Source organism: Callospermophilus lateralis, chromosome X (genome assembly GCF_048772815.1).
Source record: "Callospermophilus lateralis isolate mCalLat2 chromosome X, mCalLat2.hap1, whole genome shotgun sequence".
In the NCBI taxonomy this organism is placed as follows: Eukaryota; Metazoa; Chordata; class Mammalia; order Rodentia; family Sciuridae; genus Callospermophilus; species Callospermophilus lateralis.
The window spans coordinates 76,883,654-76,908,707 of record NC_135325.1 but is presented as its reverse complement, the minus strand read 5'-3'; the positions used below and the strand labels follow the sequence as shown (position 1 = coordinate 76,908,707).

General features: G+C 30.8%; 1 protein-coding gene across 7 annotated transcripts in view; it reads left to right on the top strand.

Moving 5' to 3' along the window:
• The window catches only part of Pcdh11x (protocadherin 11 X-linked), a 621,240-nt gene that overhangs the window by 427,486 nt on the left and 168,700 nt on the right, over positions 1-25,054 (top strand). For all 7 annotated transcript variants that reach the window (XM_077107263.1, XM_077107262.1, XM_077107260.1 and 4 more), the window contains one exon: positions 9,935-10,133. In XM_077107263.1, the coding sequence (XP_076963378.1) occupies positions 9,935-10,133 (199 nt within the window). The remainder of the gene's footprint in view (positions 1-9,934; positions 10,134-25,054) is intronic.

Below are 25,054 nucleotides of genomic sequence, written 5' to 3'. Positions count from 1 at the left end.
TTTGTGGCTATACCATGAGCTGTCTTTGTTTGTTGGTCCCACAGTGTCAAGTTATCAAATGTGAATCAAAAAAATATTGTTGTAAAAGGAAATAGATGTTGTATATTTTTCAAAATAATGGTTTTCTAAAATTTTTTAAACAGAAAACAGTATGATATTGTTAGAATTTCATTACTGCAAAGTGATTAATTTATTTTCAAATACTAAGAAAAGTAGTCTTAAAAGTATTTAGAAAATTAACAAGTACATCCTGCTTTCTCATATGTATAGATATTTTATTTTCTGAAACTGTAGTCATAGGATAATGTTTTAGTCCATCAGGTTACTATAACAAAATGCCATGGGCTTAGTGATTTGTGAACAGGAAAGTTTTATTTCTCATAATTCTGGAATATCAGAAATTCTAGGTCAAGTTATTGGTAGATTTGGTATCCTGTAAAGTTCTGCTTCCTGGTTAAAAGCCAGCAATATTCTCAGAGTGTAGAGAAGGGTCATGTGGTTTCTAAGATCTCTTTTATAATGGCACTAACCCCATTCTGAGGGCTCTGTTTCTTTCCTCCTGACTTAAGCACCTTCCAAAAGTCCCATCTCCAAATACCATCACATAGGGACTAGACTTCAAAATATGAATTTTGAAGGGATACAAACATTTACTCTACAGCAGACCATATATCTACATGAACTACATGAATCCTAAACCTACTAAATCAGAATATTGGAAAGTTGTAATTCGGGATTCTACATTATTAACAAATTGACTTAAATTGTATGCAACCAAGGTTTGAAAACCACTGGATGATGCTGGTTGCAATAGATTGATTTTATCAAAATTGCATCTATTTCTCTCTAATTTACAAAAATAATGATAGGCCACCAAAGTAATTTTACAAAAGGTTCAAATAATATATTTAGGGTAAACACGTAAGATTGTTTTGAGGGTTTTAGAATTGGAGACTGAATTTTCCTAGTAGTTTTTATTCCCATTCTTAACTTAGAGATATTTAATGTATACAGTTTATAACTTCTTAAGCATAATGGAAAGAATAATGCCATATAAAACTACTACTAGAGATATAGCTTAATAATGGCTTTTTAAAAACTCTTTAAACTCTGGATAACTTTGATGTTCTTTTTAATTGTGTGTGTGTGTGTGTGTGTGTGTGTGTGTGTGTGTATGTGTGTAGGGAACATGATTGTGGTAGATGGTATGTTAGGAACGTTCTTGTTTGTATGTAAAATAAACAGAAGTCTGTTTTTAGTAAAATGCACCTGTATAAAAAGGTCTACGAATAAAAGACTACATCATAACTCTCGATACAAGTCGATTGCAGTTTCTCCTCTTTCCTCCCTCAACTATGTTTACCTCAACATTACTTGCTAGTACTTCCCATCATTAGCAAATACTGCTGCTGGAAAATGCAGATATTTTAATTCGCCCTTTGATTACCTATGGAGACTACAAAGCTTCAAATTTTTTAAGAATATAATAAGACAATAAGACTCAAAGGAAATATTGGTCTTCTCATCTAATATTAATATCCAGGAAGTGACACATTTTACATGAGTATCAGTTGTTTTTGATGTGCCAATAATATCAGGTAAAGAAGATTAAAAAAATGTTTCATGAACACCAAAATACATCTAACAGACATATATTACCAATATGTATAAACTCAACATATGGAAGAAATTACTAGCATACTACCTAATGTGCATAATACTCTCCAATTATTTTAGGAAAATATTTTAATATTTATTATTTTAAGGCTTTTTTCTCCCATCACATACTTTTTAGTGTGATTTTTGCTAACATTAAATGAGAATGTTTTGATCCAAGTGTTTAAATAATTGATGACGATGCCAGGGTTTTCCTCTTTCACTGTATCCTGTATAATTGTTCCAACCTATATAATTCAAGTCAGAAACCATCTGTTGCTTGAATAACGTTTGGTTTGCTTAAAGCACATCAATTAAACAGACATGTTGTGTAACTATGGCAATAGAGAAATTATTTTGCAAATAAAAAGAAGTGACACTAGAGATGAAGCAATACTCGAAATAAAACTTGTAGCTTCTTTCATGGACAAAAAGTTCAAATAATTTAACAACTAGAAAAAAATATTGACTAATATTCTAACAAAAGAATGAATATTTGTATTATGTATAATCTATGACTCCAGCATCTCCTAAGCTCATTTTATCACTAATTATAGATATTTTTAAATAATTTAAGCCTAACCTTGTTAATTATGCAAATACATTGCATGGACAAAAGAAAATTGTTAGGATGGTGAAAGTTTTGTAAGCCATGTCAAATTAGGATAGGAATTTTAGGTTGGAATAGGAAGATTGTACAAAGGCTTAATAATATTTAAACAATGGAAGGCATGTTATGTAGAAGAATCACATTTATTCTATGTAGCTACTGAAGGCAGATCCAAGGATAATTGGTGAAAATTTCTCCTGTCCGTGTTTTCGTTTCTAATAGTTACCAACCCTTCAAATGAACTGTGAACTGGAGTACCAGATAATCAAGGTTGTTAAAGTTAAATATAAAAGAAGAGTATAGTAGACGTGGTTACGAGCATGAACTTTGTGATAAATGTGTTGAAAATTCACTTTCCTTTATTTGTCCTTTATCTCCTTGTGTATGGCTATGATTTGGATAGTTGAGGCTATCAGATATCAAGGGTAGTTGAGGCTTCTGGATAATCAAGGTTCTTTGCTTATTCATAAATTTAAATGTAAATCACTAAACATAGTTGTAGTAGGTGCTACAACAAGGTAAACATTTCTTTTACCTGTTTATTTATTTATTTATTTATTTTTGCTTGTTTTGACTGATTCTTGGGGTTTTCATTGAGAATATAGTCTGGTTTTAGTTTGCTGCCTGCCTCTCTCTGTGCTACCTACCAGAGCTGCCTGGCAGACACCTGCCCCTCCCACCCACTGCTTTCCAAGCTGAGAAGACAGTGGACAGTGGCATTTGGAGCCCAATGACCTGGACATTCATATCCTAATCTCTTCCCAGCTATTCCCTCCCTGAACTCATTTTAGATAACACTATTCCTAGGGAGCAAGGTAACTGGAGACATCAGATAGCAAGCAGTAAGTGGCAGAGTGTGGGCCCAGTCATTACACTCCCTGTCCATCCAGGGGCCAGGTGATGTCATTTAGAAGAATCACATTTATTCTATGTAGCTACTGAAGGCAGATGTAAGGATAATTGGTGAAAATTTCTCCATTTAGTGTTTTTGTTTCTAATAGCTACCAACCCTTTAAATACACTGTGAACTGGAATACCAGATAACCAAGGTTGTTAAAGTTAAATATAAAACTTTTATAATATCTTAAGAAGTTACGAGTTTTATTTTGGGTAGTGCTTCATCTTTGGTGTCACTTCTTTTTGTAATATTTTAAAATATGTTGTTTTATAATACTTAGTGGCATGTTTGGACACATGCCAGTTAGTTTCAATGAACATTGATTTACTTTTGTCATATTTTAATTACTAGTCAAACTATTGTAGTTTTTCAAACATTTACACTAATTCTACTTCATTTTCAATGTTCACATAACTTTGGTAATTCCAAATTTAACAATTTATAATCTTCAACATTACTAAAAGAAGAAACTCCATCCTGTCTGTATGAAAATAGATAATTTCATTCTGATTGAACTGAATTTAATTATGACTCAAGGAAAAATATCCTCATATCATGCCATGTAATCTTCTAACCACCAAAAAATTATGTCTGACTCTTATACACACACATGCAAAATCCAAGTACCATGAAAAATTTTATGGCAGAATATTCAGAGCTAAGGAGACATTTGTGCATCATGAAGAACTTCCTGTACAGGCTAGTAATATGATATGATACATAAAAATAAGAAAATCCTAGAAGGGTAAAAAAATAACTCAGGAGCAGAATGTGAAAAGGAAATTGCGAAATGAGAAACTATTCAAATTTTATGGAACAAGAATGAAAAAATGATTAAATGGACTGAACCCCGAGTTGGAAAAGTAGCATGATTTCAACAACAAATTACAGGATCAAATAGTAAATTCCTGCTATAAAATAAGAAGGCCTGCTATGACATATGGGAATTTTTTTACAATAGTAATTAGGTTCTTCAATGGGTATATGAGCCGGTCATATAATGCAAATTAAAAATTTGAGTTGAGTTTCTAAGTTATTTTCACATTTTACTTTCTGATATGTTCAGTAGTTATAGATTCTTTGGCTATGCAACCATACTCATGGGAAAATGCAGAAATCCCTGATATCCAGAATGAAGCAATTGGTTATAATGGAATACAGGACCTCAAAAACTTAAAATATGATTAATAGGTTTATATTCTGAAAATTTTACATATAAATAAAAGAACCCTGCATGTATCAATCCTTAAAAACAATGAGGCTATTTATTATTACCATTTCTTACAAGACTTACTGGTGATGACAGTTTATCTAAAGAAAGCCTGTGTCAGAGTATATTAGAATTGGAGTCAAGGGGAGTGCAACATTGTAAAATAAGTTTGAAAACTTTGATAGGTAACTCCAATGAGCCTTTTAGAACATGATATTCAAACCCCCCATAATAAGAATCACAGGCTGGCCTATCTATATGGAGAGTCCCTGGTGCCAGGTTAACTTTTCTTAAATGTCACTTGCATCATGTTATGGAAATGTAACAATATTCTCCTGATTTTTAGTATGGACTTATGAGTTCCTGAGGTATAATGGACACAAAATATTTTATGTTTGATATTTTACCTGTAACTGATTCGTTTAAGCAATACCAATAGAGTTTATGAGTATTCATGTCCTGAAATTTTGATTAATTTGAGCTAAAAATGAGGTGAGTAGATTTTAAAGGGAAGCATCATGTGGGATTTCTCTGTTACTGGCAGAAAACAACTAACCATATAGGGAAGACATTTATTCATGAACAATCCATTATTTATTTTCATCCCATAAAGTCACCATTATAGACAGTAAATTTGTTTTAATTTGTGTGCCACAGCTTCCTTGAATGGCTTTAGACAGACAAATTATGACACGATCATTAACATAATAGCCTGTTTATACTGCACAGTGATCATCTTCAACACATAAATAATTATTTTTTTTCAGTAAGTCATAAGGAATGATTTTCATGAAATAGTTTATATATATATATATATATATATATATATGTGTGTGTGTGTGTGTGTGTGTGTGTACATATTAAATAAGATGAATATATTTGTGTTTTGAATACCCCTGTTTTATGAACCTGGGCAGAAAATAATACCAGACATGAAGTTTTCTTTCTTTTTTTTATTAGTTCTTTTTTTTTATTTCTTACATACATGACAATAGTGGAATGCATTACAATCATCCATGAAAAACTAAAAGTCAAATGAGTTAAATAAAGTTTCCAAAATTTGCTATAGAGGATTTATAATTTACTAAAGTTCATGCAATTATTTTATGTTCATTTCTTTCCAGAAATGTCACAAATTATTAAATGCAATATGAAATAGGAATAATTAGAGCAATGATGGGAAAAAGAGCTCAATGTTCTTATCTCATCAAAAGTCAAATTTCCAGAAGCCTTTAAACAATTTTTCAAAAATTAATGTCTAGTAGTTCTAATTAAGACAATATTTCATAGATATTTTTATAAAGAAGTGGACAACATAATTAGTCACACAAATACAAATATAGAGCTTTTTTGTGAATTCATTGAATAATAAAATCACATTTAATTGATTATATTTGCTTGCCTTCTACAGATTATAGAAATAGATAAAATAGTATAACAGACCAAAAAAATCAAATCCCCAATATATGGTTGAATATTAGATCATTTTGTCATAAAAAACATGACTGGACAATGCACCATGATGCACAGTGAGTCTCCTAATAATTGTTAAAGTTAACATAAGCAATAAGTCTTATTAATATGTCTGTGCTGTATTCAAACCCTCAAAATGTATATGGGAGGGGTTGAGGTTCTAGCACAGTGGTAGAGTGTGAGGCACTGGGTTAGATTCTCAGCACCACATAAAAATAAATAAATAAAATACAGCTAAAAATGTATATGGGAAAATGTCAAATGGACAAACTACATTTTAAGAATGAAGTCATGGTTGTACTGGTCGTGTCTTTATGTGCCTTTAGGAAAGGATAAAAAAAACAGTGAGCTGTGTTCACTAAAAGGGGTCCTCACAAACCCACTCATTTTCTTTTATCTGTCCCTAATGGAATTCAATTTATAAGTGTCAAAAGGGTTGGAGGTGAGTACACAGCCAGACTAATTATAGGTTCATTCCAGGGCATTCCTTTGCAATGGCTTTTAGTAAGTAACTAGCACAGCTGTCCTGGGATAGGATATCATTTTACTTAAATTGCCTTTCTATTTTCTGTGTAGATAAACAAGTGAACAGAAAACTCCATTTCCTTTACATCAAAAAGTAACATGTACTTCTCTACTTCAATTATTTGCCCCAAACATACTTGCTATCCACTGGGAATATCAATTGTTTAGATATATGAATGTTTAAGCAGCACATCTTAAATTTCAGATTCATTTTTTGTCACTAGTGCTTTCTTATTTATATATTCTATTTTCTAGATCTAATATTTTAAAATGCTTTAAATGATAAAAAGTATTTATATGCATGTGTGCACACATACAGACACATGTTAGACATATAACATTTTATGTGTCCAGAATATACATACTGAAATATATTACTTGAGTATTAACAGAAAATTAAAATATCCCTGAACAGTTACTTCTTGTTGTGAAAGCAATTATAAATTAGTCTCGTGCCAAACTGGTTTATTTAACACATATTTTTTTTCTTTATATGTTAAGTATTATTTTTGACTTTACATACAATAGATAATTGTAGATTCATTTCTAAACAATATTTTTTTCAGGCATTTTTAACAGTTGCTATTTTCCTGGTTCTTAATTTTTTAAAATTTTATATAGAAATCTTGAGGTAGCTGAAAACATGTTAACAATCAAATAATTTGGGGAATTAAATGACAGCCTAAATCTAAATAAGTTTCTGGCTTATGGAGAGAACAATCAAAACTAGCTGTGCTGGATTGACAAAAGTAGCCTTGTTGATTAGAGGTCTGCAAACTATGGTCTCAAGAGCTTGTTTAGTGCGTTGAAACTTCACACTGTAAGAAGCTAAGCTTTTTCTAAACTTGTATGAAACTGTTGCTTTTAAAGAATACAGCATGGGCTCTTATTTTGTTGCCCATGCTACTAAATATCTTTATTACTAATAATCAATAGGGTAACTGACAGGCAAAGGAATTCATGTATCTCAAAGCTCTCTAACATGACTAAATGGTTACCTGACTGATAGATGTAACTACTAAATATCTTTATTACTAATAATCAATAGGGTAACTGACAGGCAAAGGAATTCATGTATCTCAAAGCTCTCTAACATGACTAAATGGTTACCTGACTGATAGATGTAAATATAAAAAATCAGTGTGCCATTCGTATTATGGCTTTATTATAAACATGGTTATAAAATACATAAAACTTTTATTTTCCTCTTTTCAACATGTGTTTTTATATACAAAGATTAATAGAAAGAGGGATATTGAGTGACCAAAAGCACAGAAAGTGATTTCAGCTCTATAATTTTCCTAAGCAATGTTTTTTTTGTTTTGATTTTGTTTATTTGTTTGTTTTATACTGGGAATTGAACTCAGAGGCACTCAACCACTGAGTCACATCCCCACCCCAGGGTCTCACTGAGTTGCTTAGAACCTTGCTTTTGCTGAGGCTGGCTTTGAATTCTCAATCCTCCTGTTTCAGCTTCCTGAGCCACTGGGATTATAGGTGTGCACTACTGTGTCTGGCCTGAGCAATGTTTTAAATCCTAGAAGGTTCACTGTCGTTTAACCATATAACACATTCAGTGTCACTCTCCATGGCTTCCTTGTGATATAACACATACACCAAAAACATAATAAAACAATACAAAACCAAAAAAAACCTGCCTTCTGAATTTCTTAGTATAACTGTTTCAATAGGATTTTCTATTATTCAGATTATTTTCTGCATGACTAATTCTTCTAAGTATTACCTCAACATCACCATCCACTCCTTCTTAAAAAAATTATGATATTTGAATAAACATCAATATAAATTTATATTTTTACAAATATAAAATAAGCAGACTCTCATTAGAAAGAATGATTATATGATTGTAAACATATTCCATATATTATATATTACATATATATTAGTAATTTCTTCATATTTTTTGAAAATTTAACATATAGATAATGACTATGAATAAAGGCACACTCAAATTTGCTTCTTAAATATTATATATATCCATAAAGTTTATTATATATAATTACACTGAATAATGAAAACAAATATTTTCATATGTCCATTGGAAAGCATCTCTCAATGTCTAACCTGAATGTTTGAAAGCATTTTCATTCTGATATATGAATGTCTAGTACCTAAATTCATGTGACTTTTGATGTATATTAATAATTGTTTCTAATTGATATATTTCATGCTTCTAATAGTTTAGTATTTTGGTTTATCTGTTACATCACAAATCATGCCTATTTTGGGGAGAACATAGAAACAAATAAGTTTCTCAATTTTTTTTAGGTTAGGAATATGGGCAATGAATAGCAGAAATGACTATCTTTGCTCCAGAATGACTGGTACCTTAAATAAGTTGGTCCAAATTTTAAAGGTGGCTCCAATGAGGTTATCAGCAGGAAGTCTAAAACAAATTCTTCAAATACACATCTGACACCTGTGCTGGTGTGGCTAGAACAGCTGGGCCTCTCTGGGCAGTGTAATTTCTTCTTATATACTCATTCTACATGGCTGGTTGAGATTCTTCAGAGTATGGCTGTCTCCCAGTAGACAGACATCTTTCAATGTAACTTGTCTTCCCCATAGTGAGTAGTCCAAAGAAAGGAAGGCAAAAACTGTAAGGTTTGATTACACAGGCCTGTCTAGATTCATTGGGTGGAAACTATATAATGGTCTGAATAGCAAGAGGTAAGTTTCATTAGGAAGATTGTCTTCAGAGACTACTGTGTGTAGCAATATTGAAATGCAAATGCTGCTTCATCTGGTGTAGGTATCACCTTTCTTAGATGTCATAATCCTCTTATTTTTGAAATAAATGCTTTAACTTTATATTTTATATTCTGCTATTATTACCATCATATATATGTCTGTGCCTATATATATATTTATATATGCACGCGTGCACACACACACACACACATATATATAGCTTGTTTTTATAGTTCCCATCAACTGTTAAAATTGTTATCCATACCATGTGACTATTATTTGTTTGTGGTTTTTTTTTTTAAGAGTAAAATCAATTTAAATGAATTCCAATCAAATATCTTCCCTAAGATTATTCTAAAATATGATTTGTACTTTTAATTTTTAAGCCTACAGGATTAAGTAAATTTGATTTAAGTAAATTTGATTTACTGTTTTGATTTACAGAATCTTACAGATAAAGCAATATTTTTAATATTTATCCATGTTTATTATCTTAAAAAATGAATTATTGCTAAGTGATAGCAAAATAAATGTACATTTCAATGATGATCAGAATTTCCTATGTGCCCAAATACCTATAAAACCTGATAGTGTCATACTTTACAACAAGTTGACATTCTGAATTTGGATATGCCCTGTGTAGATACACAATAGAAGCAACTCTACTGCCTGGTGAATCAGGTTTGAACACAGATCTGCCTGTTCACAAAAGCCTGAAATTGTTTGTAACCCAGGATAATGTTAATATGGCTACACGAGATAGCTGAGATAATACATTTTCTAAATTGGATGCATTAAGCAATTATTTGGATCATTGCTGAAACCCTATAATTTTCTTTCTTTTTTTCAGTCCCAGCGACGTGTCACATTTCACCTACCAGAAGGCTCTCAGGAAAGCAGCAGTGATGGTGGACTGGGAGATCATGATGCAGGCAGCCTTCCCAGCACGTCCCATGCTCTGCCCCTTGGCTATCCTCAGGAGGAGTACTTTGATCATGCTGCACCCAACAACCGTACTGAAGGAGATGGCAACTCTGATCCTGAATCTAGTAAGTAATCAGTTTGCCAGTCTCTCAATATGAAAGGGTTTACTGTATTTGAAAGGGAGGGGAGATAAAAAAAGGAAAGACAGTGCAATGAATCTGACATAATTTTACTGTGTACATATATGAGTACACCATAGTGAATCTCATCATCTTGTATATCAATAAGAATGAATCCTATGTAAAATAAAGATATATTCTATGCTTGTATAATTATGTCAAAATGCATTCTACTTTCATGTGTAACTAAAAAGAACCAATAAAGAAACAAGTCAAACTGTCATGGCTGTAATAGTATAGAACAGTTTATTATGTTACTATGAATAATAACATTCTTAAAAGTAAACATAAAAAATTAGGTAGATAACTTATAGGCAGGAAGTGATACTATTCAAAAAGTATTAACTTAGCTATTCTAAATTAAATTTATCATGAAATGCATAATACTTTATTTGGACATAGGTGGGATTTTCCATTTATGTATACACATATATAATCAAACATTTTATTTTCTTTCATTCACTTATTTAAAAAATGGACTAAAATCACATACTGTTTAAAAAGATGTTCAGATTTGGTCTCCAGACAAAAGGTACAAAAGCTAAGCTTTACAAATTCCAAAGATCTTGAATTCTTAAAAAGGATCATGAATTAGACATTAAAAATTTCATTGTATTAATTATCATAAACATATAATGAGCATCCTTCTGCCTTATAATTTGAAGAAATAAAAATTGATAAAGTATACATGTCTTTAAAGATTATTAAAATTCCAAAAAATTATAATCTGTCCCAGATATTAATTATGCACATAAAATTGAGTATGGAGGGCTGGGGTTGTGGCTCAGTGGTAGAGTGCTCGTCTTACATGTGTGAGGTACTGGGGTTGATCCTTAGCACCACATAAAAATATATAAATGAAATAAAAGTATAAAAAATTGGTATAGAATAAAGAGCATACCATATATGTGATAGAGAAGAATGGCAGGTATAAAATCACGAAGAATATGAAGAAATGGACCAAGTAACCAGATAATCATATCAAATAAGAAAAATAATTTAAAAATTTTAAAAGGTTATATTAAGCATTATGTATTATATAAATTTAAATAAAACATCCAGATTTTAGAACAAAATGGCTTTCTTATCATTGTAAGAGAAATAAATTGATTAAACACCAAGGTATAACCTAAAACTAAACATACAGAATGAATGACAAATTAGCATCGACTTTTTTTTTTCTTTGCAAGTGTAGATGTGGGATACTAAAGGTGTTTACAATATAAAAGTACTAGATAAATTTGAGAAACCCAGTCCAAAAAGTCCTAAACATCTACTACTATCTCCATTTTAAATTTTATACTTAGAATAAATGATTAGTATTAATTTTCTTTTTGGGGAGTACTGGGGATCGAACTCAGGGGAACTCAGCCACTGAGCCACATCCCCAGCCCTATTTTTATTTTATTTAGAGATAGGGTCCCCTGAGTTGCTTAGCTCCTTCTTTTGCTGAGACTGGCTTTGAACTCTCAATCCTCCTGTCTCAGCCTCCTGAGCCACTGGGATTACAGGCGCACGCCACTGCGCCTGGCAATCAACATTAATTTCAAGGATTACAAATTGACTATAACATGCATCATCAGTTTACCTCATTTACATTGTACAATACAGCATAATAACTTTTTTTAGAAATACAGAGCTGTGATTATATAATTTACTACTATAATAACTCAAAGCCAATCTCTAATAAGAACATGGTTACAAGTAACAAATATGCATTAAGCATAGGTGTCCTTGATTTCTCCCCTTCATAAATTACCATTTTAATTATTGACCTATCAGACCATGTTAATGGATAAGAATAGAGAGAATAAGCACCATTTTTGTAAACTAGAAATAATTAATTCCTTTTCATATAACCTATGTTACAAAGACACTTTGATATAGAATTGCACAGCAACATTTAAAGAATAACTCAGAGTAAACATCCATGGTTCTAACCCTGAAATAAATTTTAAAATTAAATGAGACAAAATTAGAATATATTTGATAGTAATATGAAAATAAGTATACATTAAAAATTATAAGACATGTGAAATTCAAAATACCTTTGTTGAACCAAATTATATCTAGTATTAAAAGTTGTTTAAATTATTTAAATTCAGTATTCTTTACAGGAATTGATTTTATTTTTAATTAATTATGTAAGTATCATCAACAATGTATTAGCTGAAATACATACAGGGTTTTTTATTTTTATTTTTTTGAGGCTTGTTTCTCCTAGTGACTAAATATTTCTCTGCTCTAATCATATTGACACAATTATTTTGAGTGTGAGTTCTTTTATTGATATTTACTCCAGAGGATGAAGCAATTGTAAATTACAAGTTAATAAAGAACTATGATAAATAAGCTCTATTTTTTAAATGGAACTGGCCATAAGCTATAACATCAGTAAGACAAATACTATATTTTTAACAGTTATTTTAATAAGTTTATACTTATTAAACTGAATTTCAGTTTCTGCAAAAGGTTAACAATATTAAGTCAATGTTAAAAGGTTATTTTTTACCATGAATGATATTAACAACCTACTTTCCTACCAAACCTGAAACCTCCCTATAAATCATGTGTCATGATAATGTTTGGTTAGGTGTTCCATTTTTGGATGAGAAGAAATCTAGCATTTTAAGCACAGAAGCATAATAGTATTTTAAGCACAAGAGGCACAATATTTACCTTGAAGTGAAATTATGGTTTTTAATATAGCATACTAGTGAAATTTGTAACATAGTATGTGTGTTATATGTATGTATGTGTGTATGTATGTATGTATGTTTTGATTAAAAAGAAAGAAAATAACTGATGCAGAATTCACCAAAGCAAAGTAACTTCTTTAGGCTAATCTTCCAAAAGAAAGTCTAAAGCTCTGAAATAGTATACAATAATGAGCTTTGTGACATAGAGCAGATGTCAATAAACTGTGCAGTGTTACTCAATAGCACCACAAATAAAAATGTAAACTGTTGGAGGAAGTAAATGTTGTCCTAAAGCAATGGAATTAATTTATGCAGTTCCCATCTCATATTTTGAAATTCATTACATCCTCAATATGCTTTCTTTCCAACTAATGAATTTCCCAAAATAGAATATAATTCTGAAATCCCTTTTAGGTTCACAAAAACAGATCGAAATAGAACTTTCATGAATAAGATTTTCCCCAAAATTTTTGCTAGAGGGATTTATTAATACTATGTTAAAAATATAGTTCCCTGCTTGATAAGAATTGCAGATGAGATGAAGAAATTATCACAATGCATTCTGTAAAGTCTTTTGCTCAGAATACTAACTTTCCTTTTTAGATAAATGAGAAATAAGAAAGCTCAATACAATTTTTAATTTTTCAGGAGACAAACTTAATAAAAACATATCACTCCATTTGAAGGCTTTGTGAATTTTTAAATTTCACAACTGCAATTTCCTTACTTTGTGACATTCTATGCAATTTTGTCTTCTTAGGATAGCAGTCTCATATTCCAGACCATTCCTCCTACAGTAGCCCCAACAAATTATGTGTACCATTTAAAATGGACCATAGTCTTTGAAGTTAGCTAATTTGGTAAAAATAAAACCAAACAGAAACCTACCCCCAAAATAGCATTATTTGTTGTTTTAGTTTTATTGTGCATACTGTAACAAGTAGTATCTGGATTTCAAAGACTTTCTGGAGACACATTCATGGAAACACAGTGTATAGTTCTCATAAAGAATAGGGCATAACTATATTTTGGAAATTTTAGATGTTCAGTATAGTATTAATCTAGAGTTGTGAGGACCCTGTAATCCTTTGTAGTCTAAATATAATAAACTATATATGGCTCTATGTTCATGTCTATGTTAAAATACAATTTGAGAAGAGAAGATTTTAAAGTGTTTTCCAACTTTCTTTTGTAAAACTTTGTTCTGGAATTATAATTCAGAATTAGTTCTGAGACTCATAGAAATATTTGCAAATGTCTACCACATTAAACATCAGAGATTTATGAATACCTCATGCATATGAAGCCAGTGTTTGTGATTTTTTCGCCTTAAATTAAGAATATATTACTACTCTTTCGCTATGGATAAATCGGAGAGAAAAGGGTAAGTACTGATTTCTACTGAGCTACTGCCATGTTGTAATTTGACTGATCATAAATAATATCCATACTTCTTAGGAAGTGAAATGATGATATAGATGGGAAGTTTCTAAAGAGCCTCAAATCTGTCTTCAGTTTACCAGTGACAAATCATTTCATTTCTGAGAAAATTCTCTAAAAGTGAGGGGGAAAGGGACTTTGATTAATCAGTGTTTCAATTTTCTTCAACTGAAAGTTATGTCACCTGCATTTTTACAAACCTCTTCATTGGGTTGGAACTGTAGCTCAGAAGTAGCACACTTGCCTGGCATGTGTGAGGGACTGGTTCAATTCTCAGAATCACATATAAATAAATAAAGATCTATCAACAACTAAGAAAAACAAATTTAAAAAACCCTTTTCATTGGATATAGTAATTTCATACAGGAAGTCCCTCTATCTGAGAATGTTATAGTTATGTCATAGTCTTGTATTTGAGCCTAAAGAAACAAAATTTTCATCAAATTTTAAAATTATTTGTTAGTGTTTTTTCTTTCTTTATTATAACATACTCATTTTTGTGGTAAAAACAAAAGTCCCAAGAACATTTAAAGCTAAAGAAACTCTATATTTAAAATAAAGAGGAATATACTTTGTCATTTACTTAAAATTGATAAATCTGCTAAAGTATTTCTCAGGTTAGCATATCTGTTTAACATTCATTTTTATTTCACTAGATTGGGTTTGCTTAGCACTCTAATACACTACTAATTAATTCAAAAAAAGGAAGTAATTAATCTTTTCCTGACAACACACTTTGATTAATCCTGTACCATAATCTAATTAATTGGTATAAAAAGTGTGAGACCAATTTGATTGACTAGAGTACTACTCAGAGAAATGCTAAATTTATCGTGTTCTGTTAAGACTGTTGACATGAATAACACTAGGGTACTTTTTAGTTGAATGTTTCATTAGTTGAACTTCTAATTTTTAAAGTAGACAATTGATAAAATTAAAAAAGCCAAAAAATAAAAATACTAAAATTTTAAAGGGATCACCTAATAAAATGAATCCAAATATTTTTCCAGACAAATTTTGCAATATTAGTACCATAGGAAAAGCAGTGATCCAGAAGGATTGTGCTAGTCATTCAACTAAAAATTCAAGCAGAAAATATTATTCAACTTGTTAGAATAAAATTAATATTTATTTACATATTTAAGGAAATAGTAACACTTTCTAGAGAAAAATTCTGAAATTTTTCTGAATTCACAGGTTAACAAGTATTATATGTGTGTATGTGTGTGTGTGTGTGTGTGTGTGTGTGTGTGTGTGTTAGGTGCTTTTTGTTTGTGATTACATACAGAGGACATTCTCTCCATAAGCCCCCTAATATGTATTTAAAAGGCATTGCTGAGGGATGCCACATATCAATTAGCATATTACAATTAAACCACAAGAGAATGTCATCATTTGTTAATTTTGTTACATGAAACATGAAATATATTCAACCTAAAAAGAAGTTTTGTTCTTTTTAAAGGTTAATTATCCTGTCAGGCCAATTCTGTCTCTTCTGGCTATATACAGATGATACCAAATTATATGGCTAACCATTTGAGTTTTACACTATACAATACTGAGAGAGCAATATATATTCAGATAAACCACACTTTAAATTTTGATCTTTTTTCAGGTTAGAGATATGCTGTATAATACTCTCACCATACTGTGCAGTAGCCATAATTCACAGCTCCCAGTCACTCATAACATCACAAGAGTGAACTATTCAGGCTCTATAGTATAGTGTGTTGCTAAACTATATTCATTAGGTTAGGTATATAAAATATATATTTACTTACATTGTTTTCAATGTAAGGTGAATTAATAAGGATGAACTCTCATCATAAGTCAAGGAAAATCTGTATATGAAAGATTCTTTCTTAAAATTGTGCAATAGTCAGATTTTTATTGCTGTGACAAACACCTGAGGAAAAAATTAGAAAAGGAAATAATTATTTTGGCTCATGATTTCAGAGGATTTGGTTCATGGTCAGTTGGCTCCAATGCTTTGGGCCTGAGATAAGGCAAAACATCATGGCAGAAGGGAGCAACAGAGGAATGCTGTCAGCTCCTGGCAGCCAGGAAGTAGAGGAGACAGGGGAAGGTTTCAGGGACAAGAGCATGCCACCAGTGACCTCCTTCCACTTCCTCCATCCATGGATCAAATGTCTACAGTTTTCACCTCTTCCCTAGCAATCCATTCAGCTATCAGTGGGTTATACCACTGATGAGATCAAGCCCTTATGATCCTATGACTTCTCAAACTTCTCATCTGAACATTATTGCATTGTGAACCAAGCCTTCAGTGAATGAGTCTTTTGGGAACACTTTATACACAAACTATATTTATTCTTAGAGACCGCACCATAATGTCAGTTCATGGAGATAAAAGTAAAATAATTTAAATCATCACAACAAACATGAAATAATGTATTCCGAAAAATCAATATGCCATTATGTCTAAGGAATGATATTATCATTATCAATGATAACAGTTATTTGAAGAAAGGGGCCAAATGTAATGTCCCTGGGTGGTGGAGATGTAGGACAAATGCCTGCTAAATTTCCTTTCCTTGCAAACAGAAAATAATATACAGTTTTATGTTGATAATGAAATGATAAAAATTCCTTCTCATCTACTGATATTTTAATGTAATAATATCAAAGTCACTTTTCTTCCTGTTTTAGAGTAAAATTCATTACAATCATTAATATTTTTATGACTATTAGTTTATTTTAGACCCTGTTATTATATAAGTAATAATATTAGAAAAGTATCTCCATATAAATAGGTTAAAAGAATGAAGAGTTTAGCCATCTGTCATTGCTTGAGAATGTAAGATATACTTGATATTAATAGGTTTGTATAATAAATGTGCTTAGGCAGATGTAAACAGTGATCAAGTGGCAGGTGTTCTGTGATGTATATTAATTTTACCGCTTAAGTGGCATACTTTAGAAAAGTCAGTCTTTTTCTATCAAAGCTTATTAAAGTTTAAAAATATATCAAAATGAAAAATGTATGAAACAATCCTATCATATCTAACTCCCCTTATAAGAAATACAATAACAATATAGACCACTTGAAAAATATCTCCTAATTTGTAGTGTCTAGATTTTTTGAATGCAATGAAGGATTTGCACTAGAGATAATGTTTAAAAAAAAAGGTGCAGAGGTCATGGATCAAGATGAGAAGTATATCTTTAAAGTTGGAAACTTGAACACATTTTCAGCATTCCATTTATGTGACAGACTAAGATGAGTGTTTAGTATCTTAAATCTAATATGGATTAGATAGAGGTTTATCACTCAAAAGCAGGCATCTCTAAATAAAGCAATCTCTTATCTTGTCTTTTCTATTTGAAAATGACAAGCACTAGGAGGTTGGCACAAGCTGCCAATTGAAAACCAATGCCATAAGGTCTGTAATGTCAGTAAGCTTCGATAACTGCTTTCAGTGATGGAAAATAGGTGGCCTTTTCTTCACAATAAGCCTTCCTCTGCTTCTAAATTTTTATTAGGCTACCTACACCATATAATAATGTTCATTTGACATTTATGTTTCTAATATTTATGAGCCACAAGGCAATTCATTTTATGACCTTCTTCTGTCTTTCCTCTTTTTCCTTACCACTCACTTTTTTTTCTCATAAGACAAGAACATTTTCCATTTGTTCCTTTTTTATAATACTTGGAAAGTCAGTATAATCAGTAAATCAAGATGCAAGTTTTGGGTGTCTTAGAATATTTAGTGCTGTTAGTCACACACCAATTTCTTAAACATAATTTATAAATTTTAATGAATAAGGAGTATTCAATGATGTATGTATAATCTCCAAGAAACCTACTAAGTTATACAATAACTTGCAACTCTCATAATTGCTGGTTGACAACACTCAACATCTAGTGAATATGTCAAATAATTCATTAAATAATGAACAACTATGGACAATCTGTCTTACCATGATTTCTGCAGTTTGTTAATTTACATCTTTATTGAATGTTGAAAATGACTAATAGATACTAGAAGTGACAGTGTTTACTGAACAGATTTTTTCCTGTTTTAATGAGTAATCTGAGTTGTTTCAACTAAGTACATTATCTTCATCTGACACCTTATTTTTATAAATTTTATTTTGGAAAAAAATTGCAGGATATGTGAAAAAATCTTCAAAATAATAAATATGAAATTTGCCATAAAAATTATTTTTTTTTTTGTCCTGGAAAATTCTTTTCTTGTTATTTGTATATATCTCAAAAGCCATGACAATACTAGTAATTTTAAATATTATTTTTGGCTATCTAATTAAATAATACTTTAAAAATATGGATGCTGAATAAAAATTTTTATCATAGTAATTTATTTTGAAATCACTATTCATGAAATCTTTTCACTACAGAGCATAGCACACAATCTATGTTAGGCCATCCATTTATATAGTACGCGATTCTAATCCACATACTTCATTTAACTAGCTCTGTGACCTTGGATAGAACAATTAACCTCACTGTGTCTCCTTTCCTTAACTATAAAACTAAGGCATCATACTGATCTCCAATACACCTTCTAGGGTTATAATATTGAAACCCCAAATGGATTCCTTGTTAATGAATTCTTAAGATGTGGTCTTTTGTATTGCCTTTGAATTTTAGAGTTCTGAGGGACCTTGGAGTTCATTTAGTCTCACAACCTCATAATGCAAATGAGATAACTGAGTTTTAGCATTTTCAAGCTACAATTTAATATTCTAAACCAAGATTTGATGTTTATCATGTTCTAAAAGAGAAGAGTCACTAATGTTTGTAAGCAGCAACTTTTTGCAATTTAAATGAAGCAACTCATTGGCAGTAAATTAGAATATAATTTAAATAGTTATCATGGCCCAAGGGGAATCTTAGATCCATATGGAAAACATCTTGTATATGTGAAAAGTCCATTTACTGAAACAAAGTTTCCCCTGTAGAATATTCTACAACTAAAAGAGAAATTTGAGCATTATGAACTACTGATTTCTAAAATTACTTTGAGAGCTAAACAATGAATATTTTAGAGGAAAAACTGTATCCATGCCTAATGATAATGATCACATTGTAAAGAATGTTTACTGTTCTTCCTTGATATTTCAGCATATTTAAATAGATGTATATACTACATTAGAGCAACTTGAAATTAGAAATGAATTTTAGTAGTAAATTTTCCCTGAATATGCTGAAAAGTATATAAAGAAAATCCTAAATAGGATAAATTCAGAATCAATACATAAATATATCCCTTATCCAATCTGCTGTGAAGTCAATCTTTTCTCTCCTGAAAATCTTATGTCTTTGGTTCTGTGCTACTTCTATTGTCTAGCAGAATCATGAAGTTATAGTTAACAGGGTATTAATTTTGATAGATTCAATCTGACAGAGCTAATAGTTTGTCATATAGTCAAAATGTCTGGAATAAACATTATCATAATAGTCTTTTATGGACAATGATTAGTACTGGAGATGAAAGCACTATAAATACGGGAGTTAAAAATGAACTGCACCTTATGCAAACTATAATAAGAAAAAGTTTGTCTTACATATAAACTCTATTAGTTTTTTTATATTAATTGATGATTTCACAGAAGCTGATGCTCTAAATTGGGAATCTCATGCCAAAATATAAATATTTTGAGAAAAATACTTGACTATCTTGAAAATAGCACTGCTTACAGAACAAAATTTTCTAAGCAAATGAAAAATGATGAGTTTTAATTGTCTTTTTTTAAATTAATTTTTATTGTTGGTTGTTCAAAACATTACACAGTTCTTGATATATCATATTTCACACTTTGATTCAAGTGGGATATGAACTCCCATTTTTACCCCGTATACAGATTGCAGAATCACATCAGTTGCACATCCATTGATTTACATATTGCCATACTAGTGTCTGTTGTATTCTGCTGCCTTTCCTATCCTCTACTATCCCCCCTCCCCCCTCCCCTCCCCTTTTCTCACTCTACACCCTCTACTGTAATTCATTTCTCCCCCTTATATTTTTCCCCCTTTCCCCTCACTTCCTCTTGTATGTAATTTTGTATACCCCTGAGGGTCTCCTTAGAAGATTCTCCTCCTACTCTGAGGCTCATCAGTAGTGCATTGCAAGGCTCACTGAATGACTATAATTATTGTTTTAATGATGTAGTTTCTTAGGGTTGGGATTAGACTGTGATTCTTTTAGATTTATGCATGTAACATAATCTAAAACTGAACTGTATAATTCTTTCCTAATTGGTAGTTCTACTTAACTATACCATGCCTATCTATTTGGAAAGTGTGTGTACCTAAAATGCATAAGTGTTTCTTGGCATTGATTTGAGGGAGTTATCAATTTTACAAAGGCACATAAATGCTGTCTAAATTCTTTTAAAGAATATAGGAAGAAAATTTATCTTATTTTTTAAAACAATAACAAGAACTTTATGAATTCTTTGCCTAATTTATACTGTAGTTTAAAAGATACCATACTCATTAGAGATATTTTTGAATTATGAATGCACCTAAAACCTTCTCATTCTTTGGATCGATCATCTGCTTTTCATTCAGCTGTTTGTGTTTAATTGTTTTTCTTTCCACGGAAAATTTTCTGTAACTGCTACTTTTAGCAGTTAGAACTATTGTAAACATTTCTGGATTGCTAATGTTTTCTAGTGTTTCCCCTCCCTCTCAGAGTTAATGAAGATTTTAATTGGACAGGAAAACAGGAAATATTGGAAAATGTCACACAAATATCTGCTTTTATTCAAGTAGAAAATTGGATTTTCAGGATTCAACCAGAATTAAGACCAAATATTGAAATTTCAATTAAAGTGCCATCATATTGAACTATCAAGTCTTACCTTCTGAAAGAACTAGCCATTACATTTTTGCAGAACAGCTTAGTTTCTAAAATATAATATCTAAAATCCAAATATCATGGGGAAAGATCTTAAGTACACTGAGCCCAATTCAATACCCATGTAATTCTTTGAAATATCCCCTCAGGTTTTAAAGGATATGAACTGTAGGGAAAAAAAAAAAACTTTCATCTAGAAAGATCCCATAATGCCCAACAGTTTGAAGTGAATCTGTCTGTACATTATCACTCAAGATAGGGTAAAAGCAGACTCCTTTCGGGGTACAGAATGAAAGACCATTGCATAGGTGAAATTAATCATATACTTTAAACTGAATTCTCAGTGCTGCTTTAGCAATATTATTTTTACAAAAGGAAAAATAAATATGGCAGAGACCTTGTTTTTTTAAAGACCTTGAATTTATTTGTTTGTCCACTCCCAGAAAAACCTTTTTTTCTGAAATTAGAAAATTTTAAGTTATATAAAATTTTAAAAAACATTAAGTTATGTAGGATGTAAATATGCTTCACACTCCCCTATTTCTTTTCATTTTCATCTATAAAGGAGAGCCCAGTTTCTGTTATAATATACATAATTAAATAATTAATTTTGAAGAAAAGCATTCCAATGGAGTAGAGTAAGATTGCCTAGATTAGAGTCTCAGCTCTGCCCCATTTACAAGTGGTTTAGCATGTAGTACGATATTTCGATTCCCTGTGCCTCTGTTTTCCTTATCCTTAAAATGGAGATATTAGTTAAGCAGCTGCCTCAAAGCATTCTTGTACTAAAGGAATAAATTTTCATGTAAGAGTATATTTTCTGAATATAGACCTATGTTTACAACATTTAAAATATTTTTTCTTGGGCTAATTAATATTCTTAGGTCTTTTCAGATTTGTGACTATACAAACCACCTAGATATATTGAAAAACATGAAACTCCACAGTTGTTTTGAGAACTTGAGATTATACATTTTTCTTTCTTTTTTAAATTTAGTTTTTGGAGATTATGCATTTCTATTAAGCCCCCACTTGATGTCCCAGCTCCTGGTTGGGAATCACACTTTGGGACCTAAGTCTTAACCAATGTTTTAATTAACTGATCAAAATAAACCAATTGGCCATGATCAATTAAGGAATTAAATAACTAATAATGATCTATCAAAAAGCCTCAAACAATATTATTTTTATTTTAAGATTTATTAAATTTTACCATACTTGAGTTAATATTACACATGCCTGTGTGTACTATATGCTTCATACCAAGGTATAAAAAACATTTTAAAAAGCTTTGAAATTTTAGTGATTACTTGTTTGATGTTTTCAATAAACAGAATTCCTTTCCTTTCTGTCTCTACTGTCCCTACACATGTACATCACACATATGCATACAAAAATACAAAAGCACCCAAGTTACTTCATCTGACAATCATTATTTGAAAAGCAATACATCACAATAATACATGACCCATCTCATCTAGGCAAAGATAAAGGCTATTTTTGGTTTTGGTGTGCAACTATACACAAACTATTCATTTCTAAGAAGCTAATCAGGAGAACAACAAATAGGACTGATAGGGCATTAACAAGGTAGAGAACTAGTTGCATTGTCAAATAAAGACAATACATATCTTCTATGCATGTGAGGGGATTATGTTTCCTATTGCACACAGCTGATTAAGAATTCTTTTGGATCATTGCTAGTGTTGATATTCTGATTTCTTCGAACAATTTTCAGAATGGATAAAGTGAACAAAAGAAGCCAAGAGCATCACAGAAAATAGATGAAGAGACAGACATGTATTCCATTGAATGTGGGGTGTTGTACTGTTTTATTTGACTAGTTTTGCAAGTATCCAGAAAATTCTGCTTTTTGTGTAGGCCTATTGAGTCATAAAAAAGAAATGTTCTGTTGTTAAAGTCCTAATAGTTTTGGGAAGCATATTTGCTTAGCAATTCAATGTGGATGTATTCTATGATAGGAACTTTAATTGGGTAACTGCTGATTATGTCTTAGTTTTATTTCTTTCTTTATCTCATTGCTTACTAATATATCCTAGTTTAGTTTGAAAGAGTAAAGAATTATTGACTGATTATTTGTTCTTGCATCTTGTTTTATTATCATCATTCATTTTCTTTGTAATATCCCCCTCCCAATTTGTTTTACTAGGCTCTGTGCCTCAAGTCTAATGGACATAAAATGAAGGGAAGTTGTGCTTTTAGTATGCATGAAGTTTTCTGAATATAGATGCTTTAGGGAAATTGTAGGCAGATGTCTTTCCATCTCTTACAGTGTATGGCTTTTTCTATTACATGGCAGAAATCAAAGATGGCCAATTCTATTCAACACTGTAGCTTATTTGAATTAAAACTTCCAAATTTATTTAATATTTTGTTTAGTTCAAATTATTTTAGGATTCTCAACAAGTTAGCAATCAGAACTTTTTCCAGAAATTAACAGGGGAGTTTAGCAACAATAACAGCACCAGCAATTATGATCATATATTCAAAGTAAAATGTTTAGGTTTAAATTTACAGACTCCTTTCTTTATAAGTTGGTAGACTGATATTTTATAAGGAATATGTTATTGCTAATTTGTAAATCAGGATTACCCTCACACTCCATGGACATACATGAAAATAAATGTTACTTCTCATGGTATGGATTAAACATATTGAAGTTGAAGCAAAATAACTCTTAACAGCAAAGAATAATTAGAGTACTTGGTACTTTTATAACTTTATGAGATTTTCATAGAAATAAACCATCTTTAATATTGTGCAGACATGGATACTAATTTTTAGTTCTATTATAAGAGCATTCCACTGTGAATTTTAAGTATATTTCTGTAATTCTCTTTATAATGACCATATTATACAAGACCAAGCAATTTCTTTGTAATATTAATGTGATTTATTGCTAGTAACTCGCTGGCAAATTGCCATTTTTTCCTAAAAATATTTTGTGCATGAGCACAAACATATATTTTCCATCAATAAAAATTAATTTTAAAATATCATATCTTGAATTTAGTAAGGAAACTGCTGTACCTCTGGAATGCTGAACACCCTATCAGACTTCAGCCTGTGCTGATTTATAAGGAGCAATTATCTAGTGACAGTAGTGTTAGGCATGCACGAGAGTTCTTGAAGAAATGATTTGTAGTTTTGACAAATTAGTGTAGATCAGATGATAATCCCTCATTTGTATTCTTTTTCCTCTTCTTGAATCTACATCTTAAAGTAAATATAAAAGTGGCTTTTAAGGAAAATAATCATTTATGTGGAAAAGTAAATGGTCCTTAAATGGATACAGGAATTTATCCTAGTATCCTTCTTAAGTCCCTTCTTCCTTCTCTTGAGGGATAGAATAATTTCATTAATATCTACTTACTTTACTACTGCATATTCAGTGAAGAGAACATGCTTTAAGAATAAGAAGATATAGTTAAGATTCTGTTAGTAAATATTATTTAAGTCTATGTTATGTACTTACAAAATAACAAGTGTGGACTAGCTCTACAGCTTTTCAGTTCAGTTTTTCCATACATAACAATATATTGCATTTAAATAACAATTTTATAATTCTCTATTCTGGTATATTACATTAATTTGTTAATGTTGAACAATAACTATCTGTAATGCTTGTTGTTCATGCCAAATGATTGAATCAGAATCTTCTTTCTGAACAATAAAAATGGTGGAGAATATTAAAAATATAACTTATAGATGATGGTGAAAAGTTTAGAATATCTTAAAAAAACTCATCAGCTTAATACTGGGAGAATATATTATCCAGGTTAAGCCTCAAGGGAAATGGGCTCATGCATCGTGTCATTGCAACACTGTCTGCTATTTTATCAGAAATGCCTAAGGC